Here is a 25,063-nt window from a genome sequence, read left to right as displayed (position 1 = left end):
GCAGGGAGGGTGTGGCAGAGCCTTCTTCTAGTCTCTGTTGACTGACTCCTGCTGGTAGAAGGGTGTTCATGCATGCCATTCCTGTTGGCCTGCTTTTTCCTCCCATTCCTGTTGGCCTGCTCTGACTGGCTACTTCAGACAAAGGGTGTGCAGCAGTAGAGTCTTCTTCTTCACATCCCTGTTTGCCTCCCAGCTCTGGCTGGTTTACCTTGGCTGGGTCCTGCTGGTGGTGGCATGTGCGGCAGTGGCACAGCCTATTTCCCTCCCATTCCTTCTGGGCTGAATCCTAGAAACAGTTCCCTGGGATTAAACCTCTCTGAAAAACTTTAGATTTACTTCTGAGTAGTGTTGAAGTGGAAGTTTGTGCAGCAAGACTTATGTTTGAGCAAACACTAGTAAAATCACATGGGAACAATGCAACACTATGCCGAGTTATTCCAATGGAAACTAATGGGAACTTTTAAAATGGTAAATTTATGGCTGTGTTGTGTGCCCTATATTCTGCAAGGTGTGTCTGTACATACCCTGCCTGCAGAGATGCCGGGGGGGGGGGGGATGCTGGACATTGAATTATGTCCCAGTTTGCAAATCTTCATGCACTAAAAGCCAGCTGTGTTATTATTAACTTTTTAATTTCAAATAATTAAAAGTCAGTAATATTATTATTAATAACAAGTGTATTATATGGATCTATGGTCAATATTTCACATCTGAGATAAACTGTCTTGAAAATACCAGCAGAGCCTTCCCCTGACACTTGTTCCTCCACATTTGGTTCTCCTATAAAAGGGGGGTAAGTTGTTTCTCAAGAGTCAGATCCAAAGCCTTATTCATTTGGAAAGTGGCACACGTGGAGAATTTAAAATCTAAGTATTTGAAATACCCAGTGCTGAGCAACCACACCAAGGGGTCAGCTCAGCCCTGCACTCTGCCCATGATCCACCAAAGTTTTAAGCCATCTTGAATTATTTGGTACTGATGAGATGCATTGTTTTTATGTAAATATGGTATTTAGGTTGGTTGGAAATGAGGAGTTAAATGCAGGTTTTGTTGGTGTCTTTATGTCTAGAGAGAAGAGGAATGTGTGTAAAAGAATTTATTATGTTAGGTTTTCTTGTGAGGGATATTAACTAGGAGAGTTGAAACTATCACTTCCCAGTTCGAGATAAAATATTTTGTAGACTCTGCCTCCTCACTTAGACCTCTCCCTTTTTGACCAGTGTGAATACTTGCCTTCTGAATGAGATCTCATTATTGCTCCCCTCCCCAAGAATAAAAAGCCCCTCCCCACCAGGACAAAATACATACCTTGTCTTTGAAGAAACACAAATAACCAAAAGCAGATTACTGTGAAAAAATGATGGGGAGGAGTCTCCTCAAATTTGTCAGCAGGGAATATATTTTCCTTTAAGGTACATGCCTTTTCTTAAGGAACAAAATCAAATTCCCTTCAGAGATAAGGTTGGAAACATTTTATAGGAAACATTTTATAGGTTTTTGAGGAAACCTGCCACTAGCCTGGATGCACCTCCTCAGCTTATTGGTGGGGTTGCCATTCTCCAGGTGGGACCTGGATACCTTTTCCAGACAACAGAGGCATTGGCAGCTGCAGAGAGTAAACTCTGTGGCATTATGACACTTCCCAAACCCCAGGCTCCACCCAGAAATCTCTAGGTCTTTCCCAACCTAGAGATGGCTATCCAGTTGCAGCCAGTCATCCAAGTTGGAAATGCACAGAAAGCTACTGAGCTACTCCCTCACCTTCTTCAGGCAGGGAACCACTTACTGATTTATCCTGGTAGTTTTTCCCTACTTTTTCCCCTGCAGGGTCTGAGATAGTTCAAAAAATGGTAGTGTTTGATTGAAAGTACTTCACCTCAGCCCACTGACTGAAGGATGCCCACTGACTTTATTCCTTTCCAGGCACATTCCTCACTAAAACACTCTAAAATAAATACTTGAGGCAGATTTAAAACTTAAGCAGATTAAAGATTTATTAACAGAAAGAGAAGATGAGAAAGGAAGAATAATAACTTGGAGATGAGACAAATAAAGCAGAAGGCAGGATAAATACATATACACTATGCACAAAAGTTTGGCATAGAGGTTCAGAGGTTTTGTCTCTCAGCACAGCACTTAATAAGACTGTTCAGTTTCATTTCAGTTTAGATGTTATAGTTTTTTATAACATCTAACTATACAGATTGTACAGTTCCTTTCACATTACACATAGTACTGACTTTTGGCTTCTTTACATACAGGATCCCAATGCTGGCTTGGTACTTATACACGGTACCCTGACACAGCTAGGGAAAGCCCTCAAAATAAAACATAAACTCTGTACTGGGATAAATCTGTTAGATTTCGTTTAGAGTCATGGATATGCCCAGTAGTGTGTGTGAATGCAGTTTAAAGAAACTTCTTCAGAGACATAAATGTAAAAGGTAAAACTTACATTTATTCAATCATCTTCAGTTCACAACTTTGTTCCAAGAAAAAGGTAGATAGAAAGAACCCTAGTCTAAAGAGAATACTTTCCCTATGACAAGTGGGCACAACTAACGCGCCATCACGTGTGTGGAGGTGAGAGGATGCTGCAGTGGCAAAGGCCCCACTGAGCAGGCTGCCATTGACCATGCACTCGGTTCAAAGGCTAGAGCAGAAGTGAAGCTAGCATGGGGAAGAAAGGAAGTTAGTGGGCGGTCTCCTGGCCCAGACAAGGAGGGCAAACAAGAGAGGCAACATCACAGTTAGAGTGATATACAGCACCCCCCAGTGTCCAGGCATTACGGGGAGAATTAAAGCTTATTTAACACTCCCCTCTGCTGACACTGCATGCTTTCCAGGTATACAATGTTCAGTTTGTCCAGCAGGCTTTGGAACTTTGTTGTCGTCTCTTGGCAGCGGTTTTGGTCAAGAGATACTGCTGTCATCATATCCAGTAGGACAGTTTTGCGAAGTTTTCTGGTTCCTTCCGCCTGTAAGAGTCTTACATATTGATCGCTTAATTCCAATGGTGTTTGAAATGCGTGCACTGTTCTTATCCGAAAGAGAAAGAGCTATACAACTCTGGTTATCTTCTAGCATTTGTACAGGTAAAGGTTCATCAATACCAAAATCTTCTAACAACATTAAACGCCATTGTCATTCTCTACATGTCTCAGAACCTGATACTAATTCTGATTCGAGGAAGTAGATGAGTGAGAGCAACAACACTTTGTTTACGGCTGCAAGCCCAACACAGCACTTCCCCATAGAAAAACTTACATATGCCACTGGTAGATCTTAAGATCTGTTCTTTCTCCAGCCCAATCTGCATCAGCATATCCCAATAGTGTGGGATCTTTAGTTGCTGGCAGGTTTCAGTTTAAGAGATCTAAAGAAAGGTACCTCTTAAATTACCTCACCACTTTCGTTTTGCAACAGCAGTCCAGTCTCTTGTGGTGGGTGTGCTAACGCTTCTGGACAATATACTCTGCGGCTGTAGCAATGGTATCGAGGTCTGAAGTTGTCATTGCTAAGTACAAAAACTGCCTATTGCAGTCCCTGTAATCATTTTTTTTGTCAGGTAGCAAGTCATCCAGGTAGTACTTGTCTGTAGAAATCAGAACTCGATTAGGGTAGGCATTGGATTGCCACCTTCCAGGTTCAGACTCTGTAGCAGTTCCAATATTTTTTTCTGTTTCTGGCTAAGAAGATAATTCCATCTGGTTCACGTTAGATTTGGATCCCCAAGTAGAAGCTGGCATCTCCCAGGTGCTTGACTTCTACTTCCCTTGTTGAGGATTGGGATATAATCTCAGCACCAGTCAGTTTCATTTTTTCATGGCAAATAATCAAGTCATCCAACATATGTCAGGATAAATGTCCATCTCCCATTTTCTGTGTTTGCTATAAAGACGAGGGGTCTGCATTACCTGTTGTTTGAAGTCTTGACTTAGTAGCATCTTGGCTAGCTTATCTGACCAAGCTTTAGCTGCTTGTTTCAATCCATAAAGTCCCCTTTCTGAAGTTTACAGACTAAATGTTTTATTCTTTTCATCCTATATGAACCCTGGTGGTTGCTTCATATAAAGCTCCTGTTCAATTAAGCCATGCAAAAAATGCTCGGTTTTTTAACGTCCAAATGCTCAAGTTCTCATGTTTCTAGATGCAGCAATGCTTAAGAGCATTCTAATTGTAGAGAATATTTTACAACAGGTGCAAAAGTCTGATCATAATCTGTTCCATAGATCTGAGAAGAAGTCCTTTAGCATCAAGTCTGGCCTTGCCATATCTTTCTCAATCTGACCTTCTGCATCTTGTTTAGCTTTAAAAACCCATTTACAACCGATAACGTTTTTTACCCTTAAGGTAGTTCAGTGAGAGTCCATGTTTGGTTTTATGTAGTGCGTGATTTCTTCTTGGTGCTGCCTCTTTCCACTTCTTTGCTTCTGGTTCGGGCATTCGCTGTAACTCAGACCATGAAGCTGGTTCATGCAGTACGATGGCGCCCTTACCTGAGGTAGGTAAGTTCTTTCGGCTGGAACTCCCTTGTTAGGCAGCGATGATAACCCTGAGGAGCCAAGGTCTGTCTGCACTCCATAGTAGTCTGTGACTCCTCTGCCTCACCTGTCCAGGTCTGGGATTTTCCACCACTGCTCCCTCTTCAGGTTGAGCATTTGCTTTAGCATCTGCGATGATGTCATCCTGGGACTCTCTGGAAGCGATGTAGGATCAGCCTGAGTGCTTCATCGCCATCTCCCTCTGAATGGTCATCCATCACAGCAGGCTTGCCATCTCTGGGTTAGCTCGTCAAACCTCGCGCCCAACTCTGCATATAGTAATTTGGTTAGATTTCTGGATCAAAGAAATCCCTGTATCCCTTACTTTCTGGAGAATAGCCTTAAAAAATAATGCCTGCTTGTTGTAGTAGGGTCTAGCTTGGATCTACTTTTCTTTTGGTATGTGAGCATAAGCTTTACATCCAAGAAGACTCTGATGTATGTTTGGTTTCCCTGCCATGCCATAACTCATGCGAGTTTGCGCTTCTGTGGCTTTGGTTGGCAATCTATTTTGTATGGTAAACTGCACGGTCATTGCTGCCTCTCCCCAGTGCTTAACTGCGGGGAAGAGCCTGAATCAATGAGGCAATGCACCCGAATCATGTCCATTATATAACGATTTTCTTCTTTTCGAGGAAATTCCATTTTGTTCTGGCGAATGGGCTACAGTAAGTCAATGTGTTGGATCCCATGTTCCCTCAAAGAAATTGTTTATAGATATGGAATTGTATTCTCCCTCACCTCACATCTGTTTGAAAACACTTGGGTTTCCTATTAAACTTATTAGATACCATAGCAACATAGTCTCTTAGTTTCTGTTCAGTCTGAGAGCTTTTCTTTTTAGCAAATAACACACAGTGTATCTCGAGTAGTCATCAATAAAGACAACAGATAGAGTGTTATTACCAGTGCGTGATGCTTTGGTTTGATTGGTCCACATAGATCAGGGAAGTGAATTAAGGGTCAAAGAGGCTGCTTAGAGCATCTTTGGCAGCGGCAGCTTTGCTGGGAATGAAGGGAGCTAGTTCCCTTTCCTCTTAAAACAACAATCACACAATTGGTATCATTGGGACAGTGCTTTTATAGAAATACCTGTTACACCAAGTCCTTGCTTTTCAGCTTCAGGATGGCCTCTTTGCCCCATCACGGTGGGCAAACCTCCTATGCCAGAGCTCAAAGACTGCTGGGTAGAAGTTATCTTGGCTGTACGAGGCTTGTGGTTCCCTCACAGTCCAGTTCAAAGACTCCATTTCTTAAAAGTAGCCACCAGTGGAATTATGGCTCACCATGTGAGAATGTAGTGCACACATTATTCTCAAAGTGAACGGCAAATCCTTTTTTTCTGATAGTGTGGGAGACGCTGATCAGATTAGCCTTGAGTCTGGAATATATACAGGACATTTTTCTGCCACAATCTCAGTTCCATTACCATCCAGTTGGCAATGTAAAGTAACTTTGCCCTTTCCATTCACTGGAATCTCTGTTTTCCATTGGCTAAATACACATTGCATCCAGCATCTCCTGTCTAATTCATTGAACAAAGCAACATCTGAAGCCATGTGCCTAGAAGCACCGCTATCAATAATCAAAGGAAGCTTATATTTTTCATTAGTTTGTATCATGTGGGTTTGTGCAAAAGTTGAGCGGAGTTTTTTAGGATTAAAATCCCTTTGTCTGTCTGTGAATAAGCGAGGTGTTGAGATGGCTTTGCTGCCAGTCTCAGCATTCTTATTAAGTCGACGCACTCCCTCTGGAGGTGACCAGGTTTATTACACTTGAAACAGAAGGGTGGGCTCCTCCTTTCCCCTGTAGGATTGGATTTTTCTGTGTATCCAAATGATTTAGTTCCCACCCCCTTGCCTCTGGCTTCTGTGGGCAATGTAACTTTGAGCCATTCTTCCCTCTGCTCTCAGAGAGATACTCTTGCTGCTTCACTTGAAATTCAGACCCTAGTTAGTCTAAATTTCCCTCAAATGTGCAGGTCTTTGCCATTTTACAGTAGAGACAAAAAAGCTGAATATTTCTCAGGCAATGAGCTTAAAAGCAGTCCAATTTTCAGTTCTTCCTCCAGAGACTGTGCCAGTGGTTGCTAACTTATCAATCAGATTCAGCTTAATTTCTCTATATGGCAATCAGCATCTCCATTTTCTTGCAATTTGATTGAAAATAGTTGTTTGAATAAACTCACTTTGCTATTTCTGTCTTGCTCTCAAAAGACCCTTTTTAATGCTTCTAGCATGTCTTTGGCAAGAATCTTGTCCTTTAACATACACCAGTTGTGAGTTTGTGAGAGTACTAACAATTACATTCATGGCCTTTTCATCACTGCTCTTTGCCATCTGGTCTCTTCATTTCCGCACTGTTTGGTTTTGGTGTAGTTAAAAACAAAACCTATGCCCTCTTCCTTTATTTGGGATTGAATTCTGTAGAGCCATGAGTTAAAAGTTCAGGCTTGTAAGCTTCTCAAGAATTGCCGGCTTACGGCTGAGCCATTTTAATGCAAAAGGCTTTCTCTGCAATCTCAATTAGTCACACACCTACAAGAAAGAGGAAGCAAGCTTTCAGGCTATGCAACCTTTTGTTACTTTCAGCTGGCCTGTTAGAGCCAGGTGAGCAAAAGAAAAAACACCTACAAGAACAAGGCAATGGCTGCTAAGCCATGCAAGGAAAAAAAAATCTGCTCCAACTTTAAAATATCTGGGCTTCAAAAATAACCATCAATCTCTGCTACCATGTTAGATTTCGTTTAGAGTCATGGATATGCACAGTAGTGTGTGTGAATGCAGTTTAAAGAAACTTCTTCAGAGACATAAATGTAACGGAGTAAAACTTACATTTATTCAATCATCTTCAGTTCACAACTTTGTTCCAAGAAAAGGTAGATAAGAAAGAACCCTAGTCTAAAGAGCCACTTTCCCTATGACAAGTCGCACAACTATGGCAGCGCCATCACGTGTGTGGAGGTGAGAGGGATGCTGCATGGTGGCAAAGGCCCCACTGAGCAGGCTGCCATTGACCATGCGCTCGGTTCAAAGGCTAGAGCAGAAGTGAAGCTAGCATGGGGAAGAAAGGAAGTTAGTGGGCGGTCTCCTGGCCCAGACAAGGAGGGCAAACAAGAGAGGCAACATCACAGTTGTTGCAGAGAGGCAACCACAAGAGAGGCAACATCACAGCACCCCCCCAGTGTCCAGGCATGCAGAAGTCGCTTATTCCAACAAAATCAAAGCAAATCCCAGTACCCCAGACCCACTGGAATACAGGAATCCTTCTCTCACTAAAAGATATTCCCATCCTGGTTTATTATCAGCCTATAGCTTGGCCCTGCAATAAGCCCTTCCACCAGTATAATTCATCTGTGTATATATTTGCTTTCACCCAGCACTCAGGCTGACAACAGTAGCTGTCCCACATGTTGACTGATTTCTTCCCTCAGAGAAGTTTGGTTTTTCACACACAGTTAAGACAGACAACACTTAACAGCAGGGATGTCCAAGACCAAAAAGCCCCTCAGATTCTTCTGATAGGGAGTTAACTCCCCTCCCCCCTGCATCATATAGTTACATGACTAATCAGAGTTCAGGAGGCCACAGCTAGTCAGGGGGCCTTTCTGCTTCACTCTGACTGCAAACAGTAAGTTGTTTTAGACAAAAATGAACTTTTAAAAATGATATTTCCTTGTAGTCAATCACAGCAACCTTACAGGGTTGTTGTGAGTATAAAATGGAGGAACAGAGAACTCTTGTGTTGGATGTTTGAGGTGGATTCCACTGGGATGGCTCCTCCCAATATGTTACCTGCAGTCCTTGGTCCTGGAGAAATAAGGGCCTTTCCGCACTGCGGAAAGGGCGCCCCTGCACCGGCAGGAATTCTGCCGGTGGAGGGGTGGGGGCCGTTCACACGGGAGCGTGTGAGCGGCCCCCGCAGAGGCCAGCATGGGAGAGGTGGCTCTGCATGGAGCCGCCTCTTCCCTGTCCCCCCCCACTCACCTCATCGCCTTCGTCGCCCTGCTGAACTCCTAAGACCTGCCCACGCTGCCCTCCGACCTCCAGGGGTCGGAGGACAGAGAGGGAGGGTCTCAGCAGTCCAGTAGAGCAACACAGGACGACGAGGTGAGTGGAAGAGGGACGGGGGAAACAGCGTGTTCCCGGCGGTGCCGTTCACACCGCGCCAGCGGGACCGCACAGTTTTCCAAAAACCTCCCTCCAGGAGGGAGGTTTTTGAAGGCGGCCTAATGCCGCCCTGGGGGTGGTGGAGGGGAGCCAGGTCGGCGCCTACTCGCGTTTTTAGCACAGTGCAGCCTGTGCAGGAACTACTCCCCTAAGACGGCGTTTTACTGTCCCCAGGGTGCATATATGAGTCCCGTCTGTGAAAGGGCCAAGGTCAACTATTTCAAGGCTGTACCTTGAAATACCAGATAAGTACCAGATAAGCCTCCACAGGTGGCAGAGCGGGGAATCAAACCCAATTCCTCCAGATTAGAGTATACCTTCTCTTAGCCACTACACCACTGCTGCTCCACCTGCCAGCAGGCAAGAAAAAAGGAATTGTTTTGACCAGCAACACATGTGTTCTCTGCAAACACCGAATACAAAAAGCCAAAATTGATCTTTTTTAAAACATCTGCAGGATGTCTTATTTCTGCTGTGCAGGAAAAAAACACTGTTGACCTCACTTCCCAATTAAACTAGGATCTTGTCTATAATAGGAGTTTGAGTGTTAAATTCTAAATGTATTTTTTCCAGACTTACAGTAACACATCAATTGGAAAAATTCCTGTTAGGGCAGATATCCATGCCAGAGTAAGATGGTTACCCTATAATAGAGTATACTGTGAGTTCTACTGTATCCCATGTTGACTCTGGCTACAAAAAGTCTGATTCTTATGTTTAGACTAGTACCAAAGGAAGCCAATTTCTTTACTCTGGCTACAGCTAGCCTCTTTTTTCCACAGAGATGTATGGTACAGGAAATTTAAATTTCTCTGTAAATACAGAGTGGTTGCATTTTTTTTGATTTTTAATTGACTACAGTGTTAACTCAGCATCTCTAGTACTCTTTACAAGTATCACAGTAACAATCCCAGGCTTTATAATCAAAAGCAAATTTCAGCTTGAAAATGTCATTTCTTTAATCAAAATATATGAATTTTGATTCAAAAATATATAGATTACAGAAATATCTCTGTGGAAGATGTACATTATTTTTATTGAAAGATGATCGGTACCTCTCATTTCTAAAGTGATATCAGGAAATCTATCTTTATCTCTCATTTGCTTTTATTAGCATGCAAGGGGTAAAACAGAACAGTGTCAATGCATGGAACTGGTAAACTGAGCCTTGGGATAAAATAAAAAGGGAGATACATTACTATGGAAAAACAGCTTTCTATACTGGCTGTTAACTTCCAAGTGGAAGAGCACTGTTCCTCACTGTTTGGACCTTGGCAGGGATTTCGATGGGGCACATGAATATTTAAAAGCCTAGTTCTTGGCTGAGAAAACATATGTTCATTACACAGTAGAAAGCAAATGTTTGATATTGCTCTTTAGTAGTTCTTCACTACACAGGATTTCAGTTTATAAAAACAATAGAGAATGTCTGATCCTTAACCTTAGCTCAGGTCACAATGCATTGAGGTACTGAATTTAATAGTTTTGCTGTACAGTTTAACAGCTGTAATGTTCTGTTTTATTTGTAGGGCACGTTTAGTTGCTTCTGACAGGATCATGCAACTAAGTGTTTTCAGGACAGGAAAAAAGTGTTTTGGGTGGAATTCTGCTGGGAGGAGGGGGGGGGCGGGTTGTCCAAGACATTGTGAATATTGTGTGCAGCTCTGGAGAGGCTTCACTTCAAAAACGATGTGTAACAGAGTAGAATGGATACAGAAGACAGTATCAAGGATGGTCAGGGAACCGGAGACTAAGCACTATGAGGAAAGGCTGAAGGACTTGGGTATGTTCAGTCTGGGAAAGAGGAGGTTGAGGAGGGACATGGTTGCTCTCTTTAAGTAAATGAAAGGTTATCACTTAGTAGAGCAGGGCAAGGAGTTGTTCCTGTTGGTAGTAGAGGACAAGACTCATGAGTTTATAGTTTGGGCAGAAAGGTTCTCCAGAATTTTGTTTAACACTGAGAGTAGTTCTGCAGTGGCATTAGCTGACTAGGGAGGTATAGCTCCTTTCCACTGGAAGTCATCAAGCATCAGCAGGACAAATACTGGTCAGGGATGCTTTAGACTGATCATACATTTAAAAGGGGATTGTACAAGATCCTTCCATTGTATGGATCCTTCCAACACTATGAATCTGTGAACTAATTCAAAGTAATTGAAACCAATACCCCCTCATACTTGCTTCCAAGCTCTTCAACAAGATGGCACTGGCCATGCATCAAAGGTTGCAGAGAAATCTAGTAGGAATATCAAAGAGACATGGCCTTTGTCCACATTCAGTCAAGTCTTCTATTAAAGTTACCAAGTACTGCTCTGTCTCACAGCCCAGGCTGAAGCAATATTAAAAAGGTCCAAGAACAGATCAGATGAGTTATCCAACAACATCCGGAGTTGATCAACTACTGTTCTCTGTCTAGAAAGGGTAGAGACTGGGTGTTATTTTTCTGTAGGGAAGATTTTTAAAGTAGTAGACAAATAATTGCCTCTTTGAGTAGTTGAAGTAAAATGCCTAGTATTAGTGATTGATTTATAATAGACGCCAAGGCCCACTGTTGTGGTCCTTATTTAATTTTAGCCAAGAAAAGCAAGGATCCAGGGCATAAACAGATGTTGACAAGATCCTAAGATCTCTGAGGACACTATCATGAAAACTGGGTCACACGTCCATAAGTAGACCAGATGATACATTACACATTCTTTCTGTCTGACTTCTACTAAACTTACATACATCAAAGCATAGTGGCAATATTTTATGAACATTCTCACAGAAGTATCACAAGTAATTGTCAGTTCTTGCTATAATAAAGGTGTGTTAATAATAGATGCTGAAATATTGTAAACATTTGGGGTGGTCATGAACTAGCTGCTGCAATGATAGCAGAGAAGTACCATTTTTTAGATGACAGATATAAGATCTCTCCTTATCTAAGAGCATCCCAGGGCCCATCTGATTGTCTTTTCTACAATGATCTGACTTTGTGAAAATAAACAATAGACTTCTCTGCTTTATGAGTGAACAGGTGGAGTTGTATCCTAAGGCTTCCCAGACTTATCTTGCTGAACTTAATATTTGACCATTAGAAGCTATATCTTAACCTACGGAAGTATTTCAATTTCCTTTAAAATGGGAATAAAAATTAAAGCCCTTCCCCATTGTAAGTCCCTAGTTCAGAACTCTAATATGACCACTGGAGTGGCAAATCTAGTGACCATTGCCCAATGGCACTCCAGAAGCCACGGGGAGAGGAAAAATTAAATCACTGTCAGTGACAACATGACATCACTTCCTTGAAAAATCTGAAAATGACCATAGAGTTTTCAGCAATTCCTTGAGATGCATGATGTCACTTCTAGTGAAAACATGGAAGTGATTTCAGTTCTTTCTAGGGATCACCAGAACCCCTGTGGCTTTGCCAGTCTCAGCAATGGTGCCCCCTCATGCCCTCACCTTACCATAGACTCCCACTAGTTGCCAGGCACAGTCTTATTAACACTTCTTCCACTTCCAATAATTGCAGTTACATTTATCTATAAAAAGAACTGTTGATATATTTTGGTGTGGAAATGTAACCAGAAAGCATAACAGACTTAAACAAGGTTTCTGTCAAAAAAGACTTTGCCAAAAAACATTTCTTACCTAGCTATAAAGTTGTTTCTGTGCTAAATCAACTAGTTTTTCTCTTAATTTTGTGTTTGTTAATGGTTGCCCTTGGGCTCATAGATTTATATGCTCAGGTAGCTGTTGCATTGTGCATAACCAAACAAAAACAATAACATTTTGAACTGGAGAAAGTCCACAGTTGAACAGCGTGAGGTTGGAAACTGGTGGCTTTCCGAGTAATGGGTGTGGTCTTTACTGGGAAAGAAGACTGCTGTCTGAGGAGACAGGCAAAACTTACAGACTAAACAGACAATTTGCTGACATCTTAATTTTCCCTCTTCGAATGAATAATCCATTCCCTCCCCACCCCTTCTCTCATGCATATACACTGACACACACATGTCTTAACATGCTTAAATAATTAATAGCCAAACTCTTTTTTCTTTGTCTTTTTTTAGGCATTGTATTTCCTTACTCTCCACCCCTGGGTCGCTATAATCTAAACTTCTATGAGGCTCAGAAAGCCTGCCTGGCTCAAGATGCAATTATAGCTTCATTTGACCAGTTGTTCAATGCTTGGAAGTCAGGTATGGACTGGTGTAATGCAGGCTGGCTTAGTGATGGGTCAGTGCACTATCCCATCACAAATCCCAGAGGACCTTGTGGAGGAAAGAACACACTTCCTGGAATCCGAAATTATGGCTTCCTCAACAAAGCTAAAGGCAGATATGACGTTTTTTGTTTTACATCTCATTTTAATGGTAAGGAATTTTTACTCTCTTTCTAAAACGAATCTTTTGGTTTTTGATAGCAAGTAGTTTCACCATAACACTGTCTTTTTAAATTTTACTTCTGCCCTGTCTTTTGCCTTTACTAACTTCAAGGTGGCCCATTTGGAAAATACAGACTTCACAATAAAAATGTAATACATGCTAAAACAAAGGATAATTAAAATAAGAAAAAGCAGCAGTAAAACCAAGTAGCAGATGAAAATAGGCAAGAAGAGACATTCTAAATTACAGCTGTTTAAAGAGGCTGTTGCAAGAGAGCACCTCAAAGCATGGGAAAAGATAAACATTCTTTAAAATAGATTGCTCCTTGGTTATGTAAAGAAGTTGCCCTTTGCATGTCCTATAAAATCATTTTTACTAAAAATGGCAAAGTAGCAGTCATTGAACCACAACCTGACAAATCAGTAAATGCCTAGAAACCATTTCATTACATAACAACAAAGATAGAAATAAGAAACCTAACTGATTTCATTGTTTAACAACTAGTTTGACTCTCTTTCATGACTCACGCGCAGGGCCCCTTGCATGCAGCTTACTGCATGGCGTGGAACAGATGTTTGGCCTGTGTCCGCAAGTGAAGAGATGCTCCCAGTCTCTGCTTGTGCACAACATTTATTTGCTTTAAAGCATTAAAAAAACACTTACTTTGCTTTGGGCAAGGATGCTTTTGGCCTGACTTTGCTTCTCCAAAACAAACATCACTGAAAGCCAGAGTTAAAACACTGTGCAAATGTTTACCTAATCTATATCCAGCTAAGTTATTCCATAGCAGACTGATTACATTTATGTAAGTAATTCCCACACAATTTATGCAGTTGGTATAAATGAAATAAATAATTTCTGAAAAGACTAAGGCTAATCAGCATTGAAAATGCAGTTCATCTCTTGAAAATGTATATAGGCTATTTGGGGGGGGGGGGTTTGCAGGAGTTAAGCACATTTCCTTGTGTCAGTGACTTTGCTATGTGATGGGTCACATGTTATATTCTAGCATAAAATAATTATTACTGGGAGAAGAATTAAAGCAGAGTCTCTGCTATTACAGACTGCTGAGACAGGGCAGGCTTGCAACTGTTGATCTTGCCATTAACCCTGGTTTCCTCTGAACCATCTCCTCACAAACACCCCCCCCCCCCAATCTTCATGAATGTCTGAACCAGAGTGGGTCGCCCTAAATTTTGAGTGGATTCATATTGATTCACAATGGATTTCCAATTTTTTCAGATAATTCTCATAAGAAGGGTTTTTTCGTAAAAGTTCTGAAATCTTAGGAAGTCCTGGCCCATTTGTGATGGACCCATTCTCCTGGAGGCAGAGGCCATCTTGAGTGTGAGTGGGTGTTTCCATATCCTTCTGTTAGGGAGGCCACTATGGTCTTGGAGATTAGAAGAAAAAAGACCTCCCCTTAAAAAGCCAGGAAAATTACTCAGAAGGTCAGAGGAATATCTTCTGAATCTGATGGAATTGTAATTTCCTCCCTAACTGTTTGTCTGAGGAAAAACAGTGAAACCACTAGGGAAAGGACTTGGCCAATTAAAAAGAATACTCAGGAGTAAGGAAGCCGATTCCATCTCCGCCCTCCCCACTCCCCACTTCCGAGGAGAGGTCTTGCCTGGAAGGAAGTGTAGCTCCAGTGGGAGTTGATGAGTAGCATTGGCTGATAAGTATGTAGAAGCCATTGCCTCACTCTGGGAGCGTGAGCACTCCTGAGGGGCCAGCTGGTGGGGTTTTGCAATGCGCCTCTGTTTTCTCTATACTTGTCTCCCCGATCCTGGAGCTGTCGGTTGGGCTTCCAAGCAAAAATTGGTTCCCTCCTTCTCAGCCAAGATCTATCAGAACAACCTAAAGGGGGGGGGGGGTCCAGATTCTCTCAGATACACCCAGAAGCAACAAAGTTTCCTTTCAGGGCAGAGAAAACCTTTTCTGCCCATCCTGGCAGATCACATTCAGGGCAAGATCAATTTCAGAGCGGATCGGCTGAGCAGACAGGAGGCCTTGGAGTTGGAGTGGTCACAAAATTGGGATGTCTTCCGAAGGATAGTCGATAGGTTTGGTCTACTCGAGGTGGATCTCCTTGCATTGGCCGAGAATGTGCAACCCGAAGGCATATGCCCCGGTACTTCTTATGCCTTACCTCTGTTCCTAGTGGCCCTAGAACTTCTGAGGAAGATTACAGCGGACAAGGCAACGATCATCCTGCCGGCACCTTATTGGCCCAGATGGTACTGGTCATTCATGATACAAAAACTCACAATGGAATCTACCTTCCCATTGCCACAGATATTGGATCGGCTGATCCAGAGACGGATTCTGCACCCAAACCCAGAATGGTTCCACTTGACCGCATAGCTCTTGCACAGAGCCAACCAACACCTAAGGGCTATTCAGACAGAGTAACCACTACACTCCTAGCATTACATTGTCTCACAACCTTCAGGATTTGCAATCGTCTTGGAAGCCCTTCGTTCGATGGTGTAGGCAGAAGAAATTCAACTCTCAGTCGCCTTTTCCTTTACAGCGGTCTTGCAGTTTTTTACAGGATGGCTTCACGATGGACTTCATTGCTCCACTCTCAGACAATAGATTGCTGAACTCACCATAGTCTGGCCTTAGCCCAAGGGACTCCAACTCAGGCATCCAGGCAGTACACACCTTCTTAAAGGCATCAGCCAGATATAACCTTTTCTGCTTCTTAGGTTTTCTTTGTGGAGACTACATTCAGTTTTAATGGCTTTGAACCATCGAACTGGTTCAATTCATGTATTTTCACTGGCTTAGCCCTAAGGTCCTTTTCTAGTAGCTGTCACTCAACAACACGAGCCTTAGAGCTCAATCAAGGGCTTATTAGTTAATTAATTATATAATTCTTATAAGTTAATTAGCCCCCCTAACTGATGGATATGGAAACACCCACTCACACTCAAGATGGTCTCCTAGCCTACCAGAAGAAGGGCCCTTCATGGTGAGTATCCAATGGACCATTCTTTGCCCTTCCCTCACTGTTGGTAGCTTCCTCCATGGCCTGTGTCATTGGTCCATTCTGCACAGCACAAATAAAATGTCCTGAAGATGAAAAAAGGCATCTTGGGGAGGAACTCTGCACAGATGTTTTCCCCAACACTTCCTCAGGGCATCTTATTTCATTTTGATCCTTCCTATTTTGAGGATGCAAAACTACCAACTTTTTTTCCCCAAGTCATCTGCAAGTCATCTCCTGCTGGGAAGAGCTCAGGAACTGAGGAGATGTCTTATTTTTCCTGCCAGACAATTAAAGCTCTCTTGTCAGTTTCCTCTGCTGCTCCCACCCATCATTTTATGGTACTGCAGTGATTCTTCGTGCCTGCAGCCAGTTGCTCAAGGTTTCCCGAGGGCATTTGCTTTGCAGGCTGAAAAGTACATGGTTGTACTCAGCTTGTCCTGCTAATTCTGGCAATATATAGTTTCCCCTTTTTCATTTTCAATGAGTTGTCTTCAAAGACACAAACACACAATATGACAATTGACACAGATTCTCATATTTTGTATTCTTGTCTTCAAAGACAGCTCATCAAAAAAATTAAAAAGGGAAAACTATATTGCTGGAATCAGCAGGATGTGTTGAGTACAACCATGTACATTTTGGGCTGAAAAGGCACCCAGCAGCGGAGCCTGCAAAGCAAACGTCCCAGGGAAATCTTCAACAACTGGCTGCAGGCACAGAGGATCACTGCAGCAACATAAAATTTCAGGTGCAAGAGCTTTAAACTTGGGTGGGAGGAAATGGTGGGGGGAGGAGTCTCTTTCTCCTCTGCTGCCCTTTTTATCTGTGCTGTCCAGACAAAAATGAGGAGGTGGGTTTTTAAAAAATGTTCTCAGGACATGTTATTTGTGCCGTGCAGAATGGACCACCCATGCAAGAAATGAAGAGTATTTTGCCCAATGCATCCTATGCATTTCCTGCAGGCTTTACTTTCAGGTAACAGGAAACCTGAGATGTGGGCCCTTTTTACCAACAGAAACTTTCAAGTTTAACCATAGCTGTAGTTTCTCAGGGTTTCTGAGATTCGGCTATGCTTATTTGCAAGCCTATCCAAATTCAGTGACAATTTTGGTTTAGATTATTAAAAGTTCCTTGTTTAGAACCTTGTTCCTTAGCCAGTATTGTATATTGGTTAGTGTCAGTCTAGGATTTGAGTGTCACAGGTTTGAATCTCCACTCTGTCATGCATGCTTACCAAGTGACCTTGTTCCAGTCACACATTTTTAGCCTAACCTACCCTGCTAGGTTGTTGTGAGGATGAAATGGGGTAAAAGAGAAACATTGTAAGCCACTTTTAATCCCTATTAAGAAGAAAAAGTGAGTATAAATAAACAAAATTCCAAAATTTATCAACATCAAAGTAACATGAGAAAACTTTGTTGTATAGTGGGGATATATTTTAAAAGCGGTAAAAATTTAACTTGAGAGTTGTACTTTTATATTCCTTTACTGAATCAGAAATATATTTTTATTTTGTTAATCTTTACATTAATCTGATGTATTCATATTTTTTTTGTTCTCATAGGCCGTTTTTATTACCTAATACATCCAACCAAACTGACCTATGATGAAGCTGTACAAGCCTGCCTCAATGATGATGCACAGATTGCTAAAGTAGGCCAAATATTTGCAGCTTGGAAGTTTCTAGGATATGACCGCTGTGATGCTGGCTGGCTGGCTGATGGCAGTGTCCGGTACCCCATCTCCAAGCCAAGGAAACGCTGTAGTCCTAATGAAGCAGCTGTACGCTTTGTGGGCTTTCCAGATAAAAAGGACAAGCTCTACGGCGTCTACTGTTTCCGGTCATATGAGTGAATATAGCACAGCAATTTCCAATCCATCAAGAACATGTGAAGGATTTTCTTTCAGTATGAACTCATGCAGGTTACCAAAACTGTGATAAATCTTTTTTACTTATTGTAAAAAGTCATTTTCATAAAACTGATCATTAATTGGTTTTTTGTTGTTTTTAAAGCTTTCATTCAATAGATATTTTAAATTAATATAATTTAAAGGAAACTCTAAGTAAGGAACTATTTAAAGTGTAATTGTTTAAGCTACATCATTCCGACAACAAAGCATTTTTTTTGGTGAATGGGGCATGCAATAGCTTGATGATTGCTATGACTACATTAAGGAATGTAAGGCTACTCAAAGCAAAAAAAAAAAAATCCAAGGACAAAGTTTACATATTTGTATCACGTCGAAATAGATCAGAGGATAATGACTGTGACTGAGGTCTGAACTACACTCACCTTATTCTTAACTGGCATTCCATGTGGTTTTGAATGAAGTTTTTTAAGACAAAATTTATGAAATGTATTTAAATCATGTCTGTTTTGGCAATATGACCTACTGAACAATTCCATAACATTCCAGCAAGCACAGTCAAAGCTTCTGAAAACATTTTTTCTGGTTTTATTGTGTATGCAGTAGAAATGTGTGTATGAATAATTAAAGAGTGGATCCTACTTTCTCCTTAATGCAACCTAAATATGGCTGAGATAGTTTGCATTACCTTTGAGTAGCTTTATGGAGGCTTTTATTTTAAAAAAATTCAAAAGGCCATTTTGCTAAACCGCATTTAGCATCTACTCAGGGCAGTTATATATTAATGAACTGCTGGACAGAACACAAATGTATTAAATTTAGCAGCTTGAATTCATGTTAGCTTTTAAAATAGTATTGTCTTTATAAATGGATCATTAAGATATTTAATACTTCTTTCTTAGTTACACACATAAGAGTTAAACATTTCAATGGATGTTGACCATTATTAATTCTGATGATTTAGAAGATCACTTTCAATTAGGAAAGTGAAAATATCTCTACCCTCCCATCAGTTTCCCGTGTTCATTCCAATTTATGTGTGTCTGAAAGCTCTTGTATGGGGATTTCCATTTATTTTAATGGAGATGGCAGCAGCTTTCTTTTTGCTGTAAAGCTGTCCCACCACTGAATGAGGAAGCTCTTGAGGAGCAAGATTGTGGTATTCAAATGTCCATGCTCATAAATGAGCCCCAGATAAAGAAAAATGTGGCCAGTTACACCAACATCCTTCAATTTCTCTCCCATACTGAACACTGGATACTCTAGGATAATTTCTCAAATTGTCTGTTGCATTTTTCAGAGTTCTCTATAGAAAATTATTGCCTTTATTCAGATGGAAAATACAAGGAGTAATGAAGCTTTATCTCTGATGGAAAATATCTCTTTTTGATTGATTTAATTGTCAAATGGAAAATAAAAGAAACATTGTATGCTGTATGGCTGATAGATTTTTATATGAGATTAACAGTGCTGTCCATTTTCAGTCCATTGAATCAATATGTTTAGAAGATTGTGTTAGGATTGTACTCTAATTTGGATTATACTGTCAGTTACCAGTTCATTAAAATTAGTCAAGATTAAGTTCCACTGAAAATTTTGCAACAAGTAGGTCAGAAATAATTTCAGTGCCATTGCTTTCAATTGGACAGTCATGACTAATTGATCTGGACTGAGGCCATAGACTCCTAATGCCAGTTTAACACTGCTTTCAGCATCATGTTTTGCTTATTTCCAGATGAGATAGTTTTCTAATATGATGTTTGTGCTATGGTGTAAGAAACATTGAATAGGTACACTTGGGGCAAATGCATCCATCATATTGGTCCCTTGACTGCTTGCACTTGAGGGAGGAGTCAGTAATATTCTGCATTCTTTCCCTTCAAGCACACAAAAGAGTACATTGAGAATGTTGTATCAAGTCATTTTATGGAGGATCTGTCACAGACAGCGTATAAAAACAGAGCCATTGGAACTTAACCATTGGGACTGGACTTGATGTCCATTGTAGTCTCTTTCAACTCTATGATTGTTAAACAGTGATGGTAAGGGGGGGAAATCATGTTTTGGATCTCTTAGGCAGCCCAATTATTAATAATGAAGACCATGTGGAACTCTATCCTTGGCTTTGGGTTTCTTGATTAACATAGACGAAGAAAAGCCGTTTTTAAACAGAACCAAATTCTGCATTTTCTAATGGTTTCTGTGTATAAATGGGATAGGACAGAATATTCAGTATTCTTCTAATCCTAGTATATAAATGTAAGGGCATGATTAACCAGATTACCTCCTTTATAAGCACAAGCTTCTGTTTTGATGAACAAAAAAGAAACTTCCTCAAAAGCACCTGTCTGATTCTGGTAGCTGTACATGACACAAATGAAAATTTCAGTAGCCTTGAAATGTTGTGCAGTCAGTGATAAAATCGGGGGGGGGGGGGCTGTTTCTGTCTATTGTATAATAATGTAACAGAGAATTTAATCTTCCATAAGCTATAATATGTTGCAATGATGACAGCATAATCAGTGGTTTCCTAGGACTGTAGCAATAGAAGCCAAGACAGACCAGAAAAAAACATTTAGTGGCAAAAATCTGACATTAGGAGCTGAGAGTCAAAGAAAATAAGATGTATAGGTTTCTCTCTGTCTCTTTCTTGGATTATTGGTTGCTGAACTCTGTGGCTTTAGTTGTCTGCCTAAGTATGAATATGATCAGTTACTATTAAGTTCACAATCTCTTAGCAAGCCCCAGGTACTTAGATGAGCTCATTCTATCAGAATACCCTCAATGCTGCTCCATGTATATCCATCACCAAAGAGCCTTTGGTGGCACATCCTTGACTATTCCATCTAGTTCAAAGACTTTGAGACAGGAACCAGTAAACCAGCACCATCTGCAAGTTATGTCACCAACCACTGCAGCTGTATGCAACTGCACAAGCATATATCCCCCTCAGCCAGGTAACACCGAGGAACACAGGAATGGCTGGTCACCAGTTGGCAACCTTGGAGACTGAGAGAAGAGTCTTCCAAGGCTTTCTTCAGAGTTTTGTGGTCTGCCTTTTCTTTGGTTCCCCTGGAAAGGGTTGGAATGACAGTGTCTTCAGAGCTAGAAATTCCCACGTAGTGTGAGCAACTGTTCTGCTTCATCAATTCATTGGCTTATTTCTGCTGGCAAAGGATATCTGCAAAAACAGAATTTCTTTATGAATGTCCAACCACTTTTAGACAAAAAAAGACATCTGATCCCTCCACAGTGTAGTCCTGGACAGCCACCTCATGAAGGGTAGGTGCTTCTAGCTCTAAGAACATTGGGCTTCAGGATGAGAAGGAGGTGGCTGGATTCCATTGACTCTTTGTGCCTTTTCCAAATCCTTCCTAATCAATGACACAACATCATTCTGAGCTAACCTGTTCCCCTCCAGTGTCTGCAAAAATCCAGCTGATTGTTTGATGAGTACACTGTACATTCTGCATGCCCTCTGTGCATGAAGTTTGCTATTTGTTGGGAGCTCATTGTTCAGGTGGTGACAGCAAAGATTCCTTGGTCTGAGCAAGCAGATGTGTTGGTTACTTGCAGAATAAGCATCATCCTCTCCACCAGGCAATTTGAAGCACTGGCATTTGACACCAACCTCCCCAGCCGCCCTCAAATGGCATCCACATTCAAACACAAAGACACAATTGTAGCAATTGAAGAAACTTTATTGGAGGACTACTGGAGGGGGGGAAGGGGCTGAGAGAAAGAGTTTCTATCTCTGCATAATGTCTGGGGGAATGGTTGTTCCTCTCCTTAGGTGGTATCAAATGGGAGTCCCTTTTGAGGTTCATGGGATGGTACTCTTGTGCAACAGGCCCCTCCCCCATCAGAGGCTGATGCCATCTGAAACACCTTCACTTGTGTGACACACATTCCCATAGTAACAGCTGGATCCACCTTGGCAACTACTCCATAGGACTGTGCATCTGCAAGGGATGAGTTCAAGAATTGTGCAGTTACCCACTCAGCTTGGTGGGGCTCTGACCCCCCCCCCCGCACAAATTGCCTAGCTGAGAGACAGCCCAATGAGTTGTCAGCCCATTGCAGAGGTATAAGTTTGACCCCTTCCCCTAGCAACTCTCCCAGCCCAGACCCTCATGCAGCAATCCCATTGTTCTTGACACTCCATGGTGGTATGGGGGTCTGTGGCTTCTGCTGCCCCACTGGACTGCCACTGGACTGGGCTTGGGTGTGGGTGTGGGTAACAGCATTGCTGGGGTGGCTCCCAGACACTGGGGAAAGGAAAGAGTTTGGGGAAACAAACCCCTCTTACACTGCAGTACAGTAGCCACGTTGGATCCTACTGTGCTGCAGGCAGGCATCAGGTATGGTGCGTTAGACAGACAGAGGTCAAGGAGCGTAAAAGGCAAAGGCATGGTCAGAGAGTCCAAGGTCAAGGCAAGCAGAAAGCAAATGCATAGACAGCCCAGAGTCAAGCAAGTCCAGGAGCTTGTGCAAGCAGGCAGGTAGGCTAGGCACAAAGGTACAAGGCATGGAGTAGAGAACCTGATATGTGGAGGTTTTTAGTGAAACACACTTGTTGCACCCAGGCAGATCCAACCCAGGACATGGCTTATATAGGAGATCCTGACTAATGAGGCTAGGGTCCTAAAAGGACTCAATCCTTCTCAGATGCAAATGATTCCATTTTACAGAGCCTTCTGCCATATCTAGCAGCAATGCGAGAAGTTCTCCTTTCAGCACTTAGCTGCAATCTTTGTCTTTGCCTTTTTCATGCAGCTGACTCGTTACTCAGCTCATCTGAGGTAACTGATGGCTCTCCCAACTGCATAGTATCAGGATCTGTTGCTGGCTCTGCCTTAGCTGGCAGGGAAGGACTTGGAGCTAGCTCTGCCTTGCTTGGCAGGACAGGGCTTGGAGCTGGCTCTATGCCTGCAGTTTTGGTCCACAGTGCATTCAAGCTCCATGTCAGATTTCTCATCTCCCAGGGGCTGGATCATGACATCTGCCTCCAAAGATGGGGCACTTGTTAGGCTTCAGAACTGGGAGAAGTCTGACATGGAGTGTAGAATTTGCTCTCCCTGTTGGGTGTTGGCGCAAAATGTGTGTGGGGTGTGGTTGGGTGCTGTGAAAGGGGCTTGGCTGCCTCAGGTGAGGGAGGTGACTGTACAGTCCCTTTAGTTGGCAGCCTGAGCTGCTTGGGGCCTCATGTGCACAGCTTCTGCAGCAGGAGGACACCTGTGTTTTTTTGGCTTAATGGGGGTCTAATTTTTGTTGGTGCAACCTTGTGCCTCTATCAGACTGAAAGGGCTTAGGGAACAAACTAACTCCAGCCATGCCCTTTGATCTGCCCATGATGCTGGAGTAGAGGCTTGTACCTGAGTTGCACTTCTATGTAGCTGCAGCAGAGTTATGTGGGCCCAAGAACATCACAGTGTTCCTGGAGTCCAGTGTTGGCAGGGATGATGGGAACTGTAGTCCATAACATCTGGAGGGCCGTGAGTTTGACATCTGTGCACTAATGTAAGGGTCAGTTGGGTCTCTGAGCCATTCCACCCACTTATGATTGGCAGTAAAATGATGATCTTTACTTAGATACAGTCAATAGTTGGTAAAATGGCTTTCCAGGATCAGACATAATTCAAAGTAACACCACTGAACATTCTGCATGCTGAAAAATGTTTTTTTTTAAGTCAGAATGTGTTTTGTCCTAAGTATTCTAACTTAAGCCAGGAGTAGTCTCAAATCACAAGACATACAGCAGCTTTGAAATATATGAGTGCAGATGCCAATATGTTACATTGCAAGTAATTGGTTAGAAAAAGAAGAAAAATATGATTGCAAACAAAATTAACACTACTAAGCAACAGTGATTTTTTTTTACAACTATTAACACAAATCTGTATGTCAGATTTATGACTTCACTGAAACTTAGAGAGCATTGAACATTCTCCACTGAGGTGCTTGGACAATGCCTGAAGGGAATGCTTAAGGTCTGGTTAATGTCTGTGCTACTGTTCTTAGAAAGGCAGAAACAACTGTCTGTCATAATAAGAATGATTTAATGCACTGTGTCATTTTCTTGTATTTTGCAATGTATCTGACTTTAATGTTCCCCAAATGGCAACAATTAAATCACATTGATCTTTTCAGTAAGAAAATTTCTTTCTTTATGGACAAATCGTACATTGTATTAGGAAATAAATCTGTATCCAAGTCCACTTATGTAACAAGGATTTATAAGGGAGGTAAGAAATAAATTTTGATATATCTCAGTTTTTCCTTTTTCAAAGTATACAAAAAACTACAAGCATCAAAATTGCAGAAAAAAAATTATTATACATCCTGACCTATTTGTAATGCTGCTAACCTTTAAATTCATTGTCAGGGGAAAAAATGTTTGGGACACCTGATACAAACTTGTGTGTTCCTCTGCCGTCATCCTGTTAGTCTCTCTTTCCTGTTTGGAAAGCTACCTTTAGAGCCATAGTGTACAATTATCTGTCAGTTTCAACCCTGGAATCTCAATGAGGAAAATAAGGATTCACTTTGTAAGAGCTACACAGCACCACCAAGTTTTTCTATTTCTCAGCACATCTGGGTCTGTTATGAACTTTAATGAACTTTCACTAAAAGGATCACATTTTTAATAACAGTAGGAGTTTCTCAAAACAGACACCTCAAGGTACAGGAATGGTGGGGATCCCAGGGCAATTATATTTCTCTAAAATACCTGAGCAATAGTTCCCTTAAAGTACAAGTACAAGGTGGCCTTTATTGGAATATAGTTCCCTTAAAGCAGGGGTAGGGAACCTGCGGCTCTCCAGATGTTCAGGAACTACAATTCCCATCAGCCTCTGTCAGCATGGCCAATTGGCCATGCTGGTAGGGGCTGATGGGAATTGTAGTTCCTGAACTTCTGGAGAGCCGCAGGTTCCCTACCCCTGCCTTAAAGTAATATATAAACATATATAATACATGTTTATATATTATGTAAGTAATATACAATCATATTTAAAATGTAATTTAAGTAATGAACCCAAACCCCTAGAGAAAAGTGGAAATACTGTAACATGCTGCTGCTTGCCTGGGCCACTGACATTCATACTGATG

The 25,063-nt window shown here is 41.8% G+C and overlaps 1 protein-coding gene across 4 annotated transcripts in view; it reads left to right on the top strand.

Annotated features, from left to right (window-relative positions):
* The window catches only part of HAPLN1 (hyaluronan and proteoglycan link protein 1), an 83,327-nt gene extending 59,688 nt beyond the window's left edge, over positions 1-23,639 (top strand). For all 4 annotated transcript variants that reach the window (XM_048503229.1, XM_048503230.1, XM_048503231.1 and 1 more), the window contains 2 exons: positions 12,772-13,074; positions 17,649-23,639. In XM_048503229.1, the coding sequence (XP_048359186.1) occupies positions 12,772-13,074; positions 17,649-17,938 (593 nt within the window). In that variant the 3' untranslated portion in view covers positions 17,939-23,639. The remainder of the gene's footprint in view (positions 1-12,771; positions 13,075-17,648) is intronic.
* The last annotated feature ends 1,424 nt before the right edge of the window (positions 23,640-25,063 follow it).

The sequence above is a fragment of the Sphaerodactylus townsendi genome, linkage group LG07, assembly GCF_021028975.2.
Source record: "Sphaerodactylus townsendi isolate TG3544 linkage group LG07, MPM_Stown_v2.3, whole genome shotgun sequence".
Taxonomy (NCBI): Eukaryota; Metazoa; Chordata; class Lepidosauria; order Squamata; family Sphaerodactylidae; genus Sphaerodactylus; species Sphaerodactylus townsendi.
The sequence above is the reverse complement of the archived record's forward strand: the minus strand, read 5'-3'. Positions and strand labels throughout refer to the sequence as shown.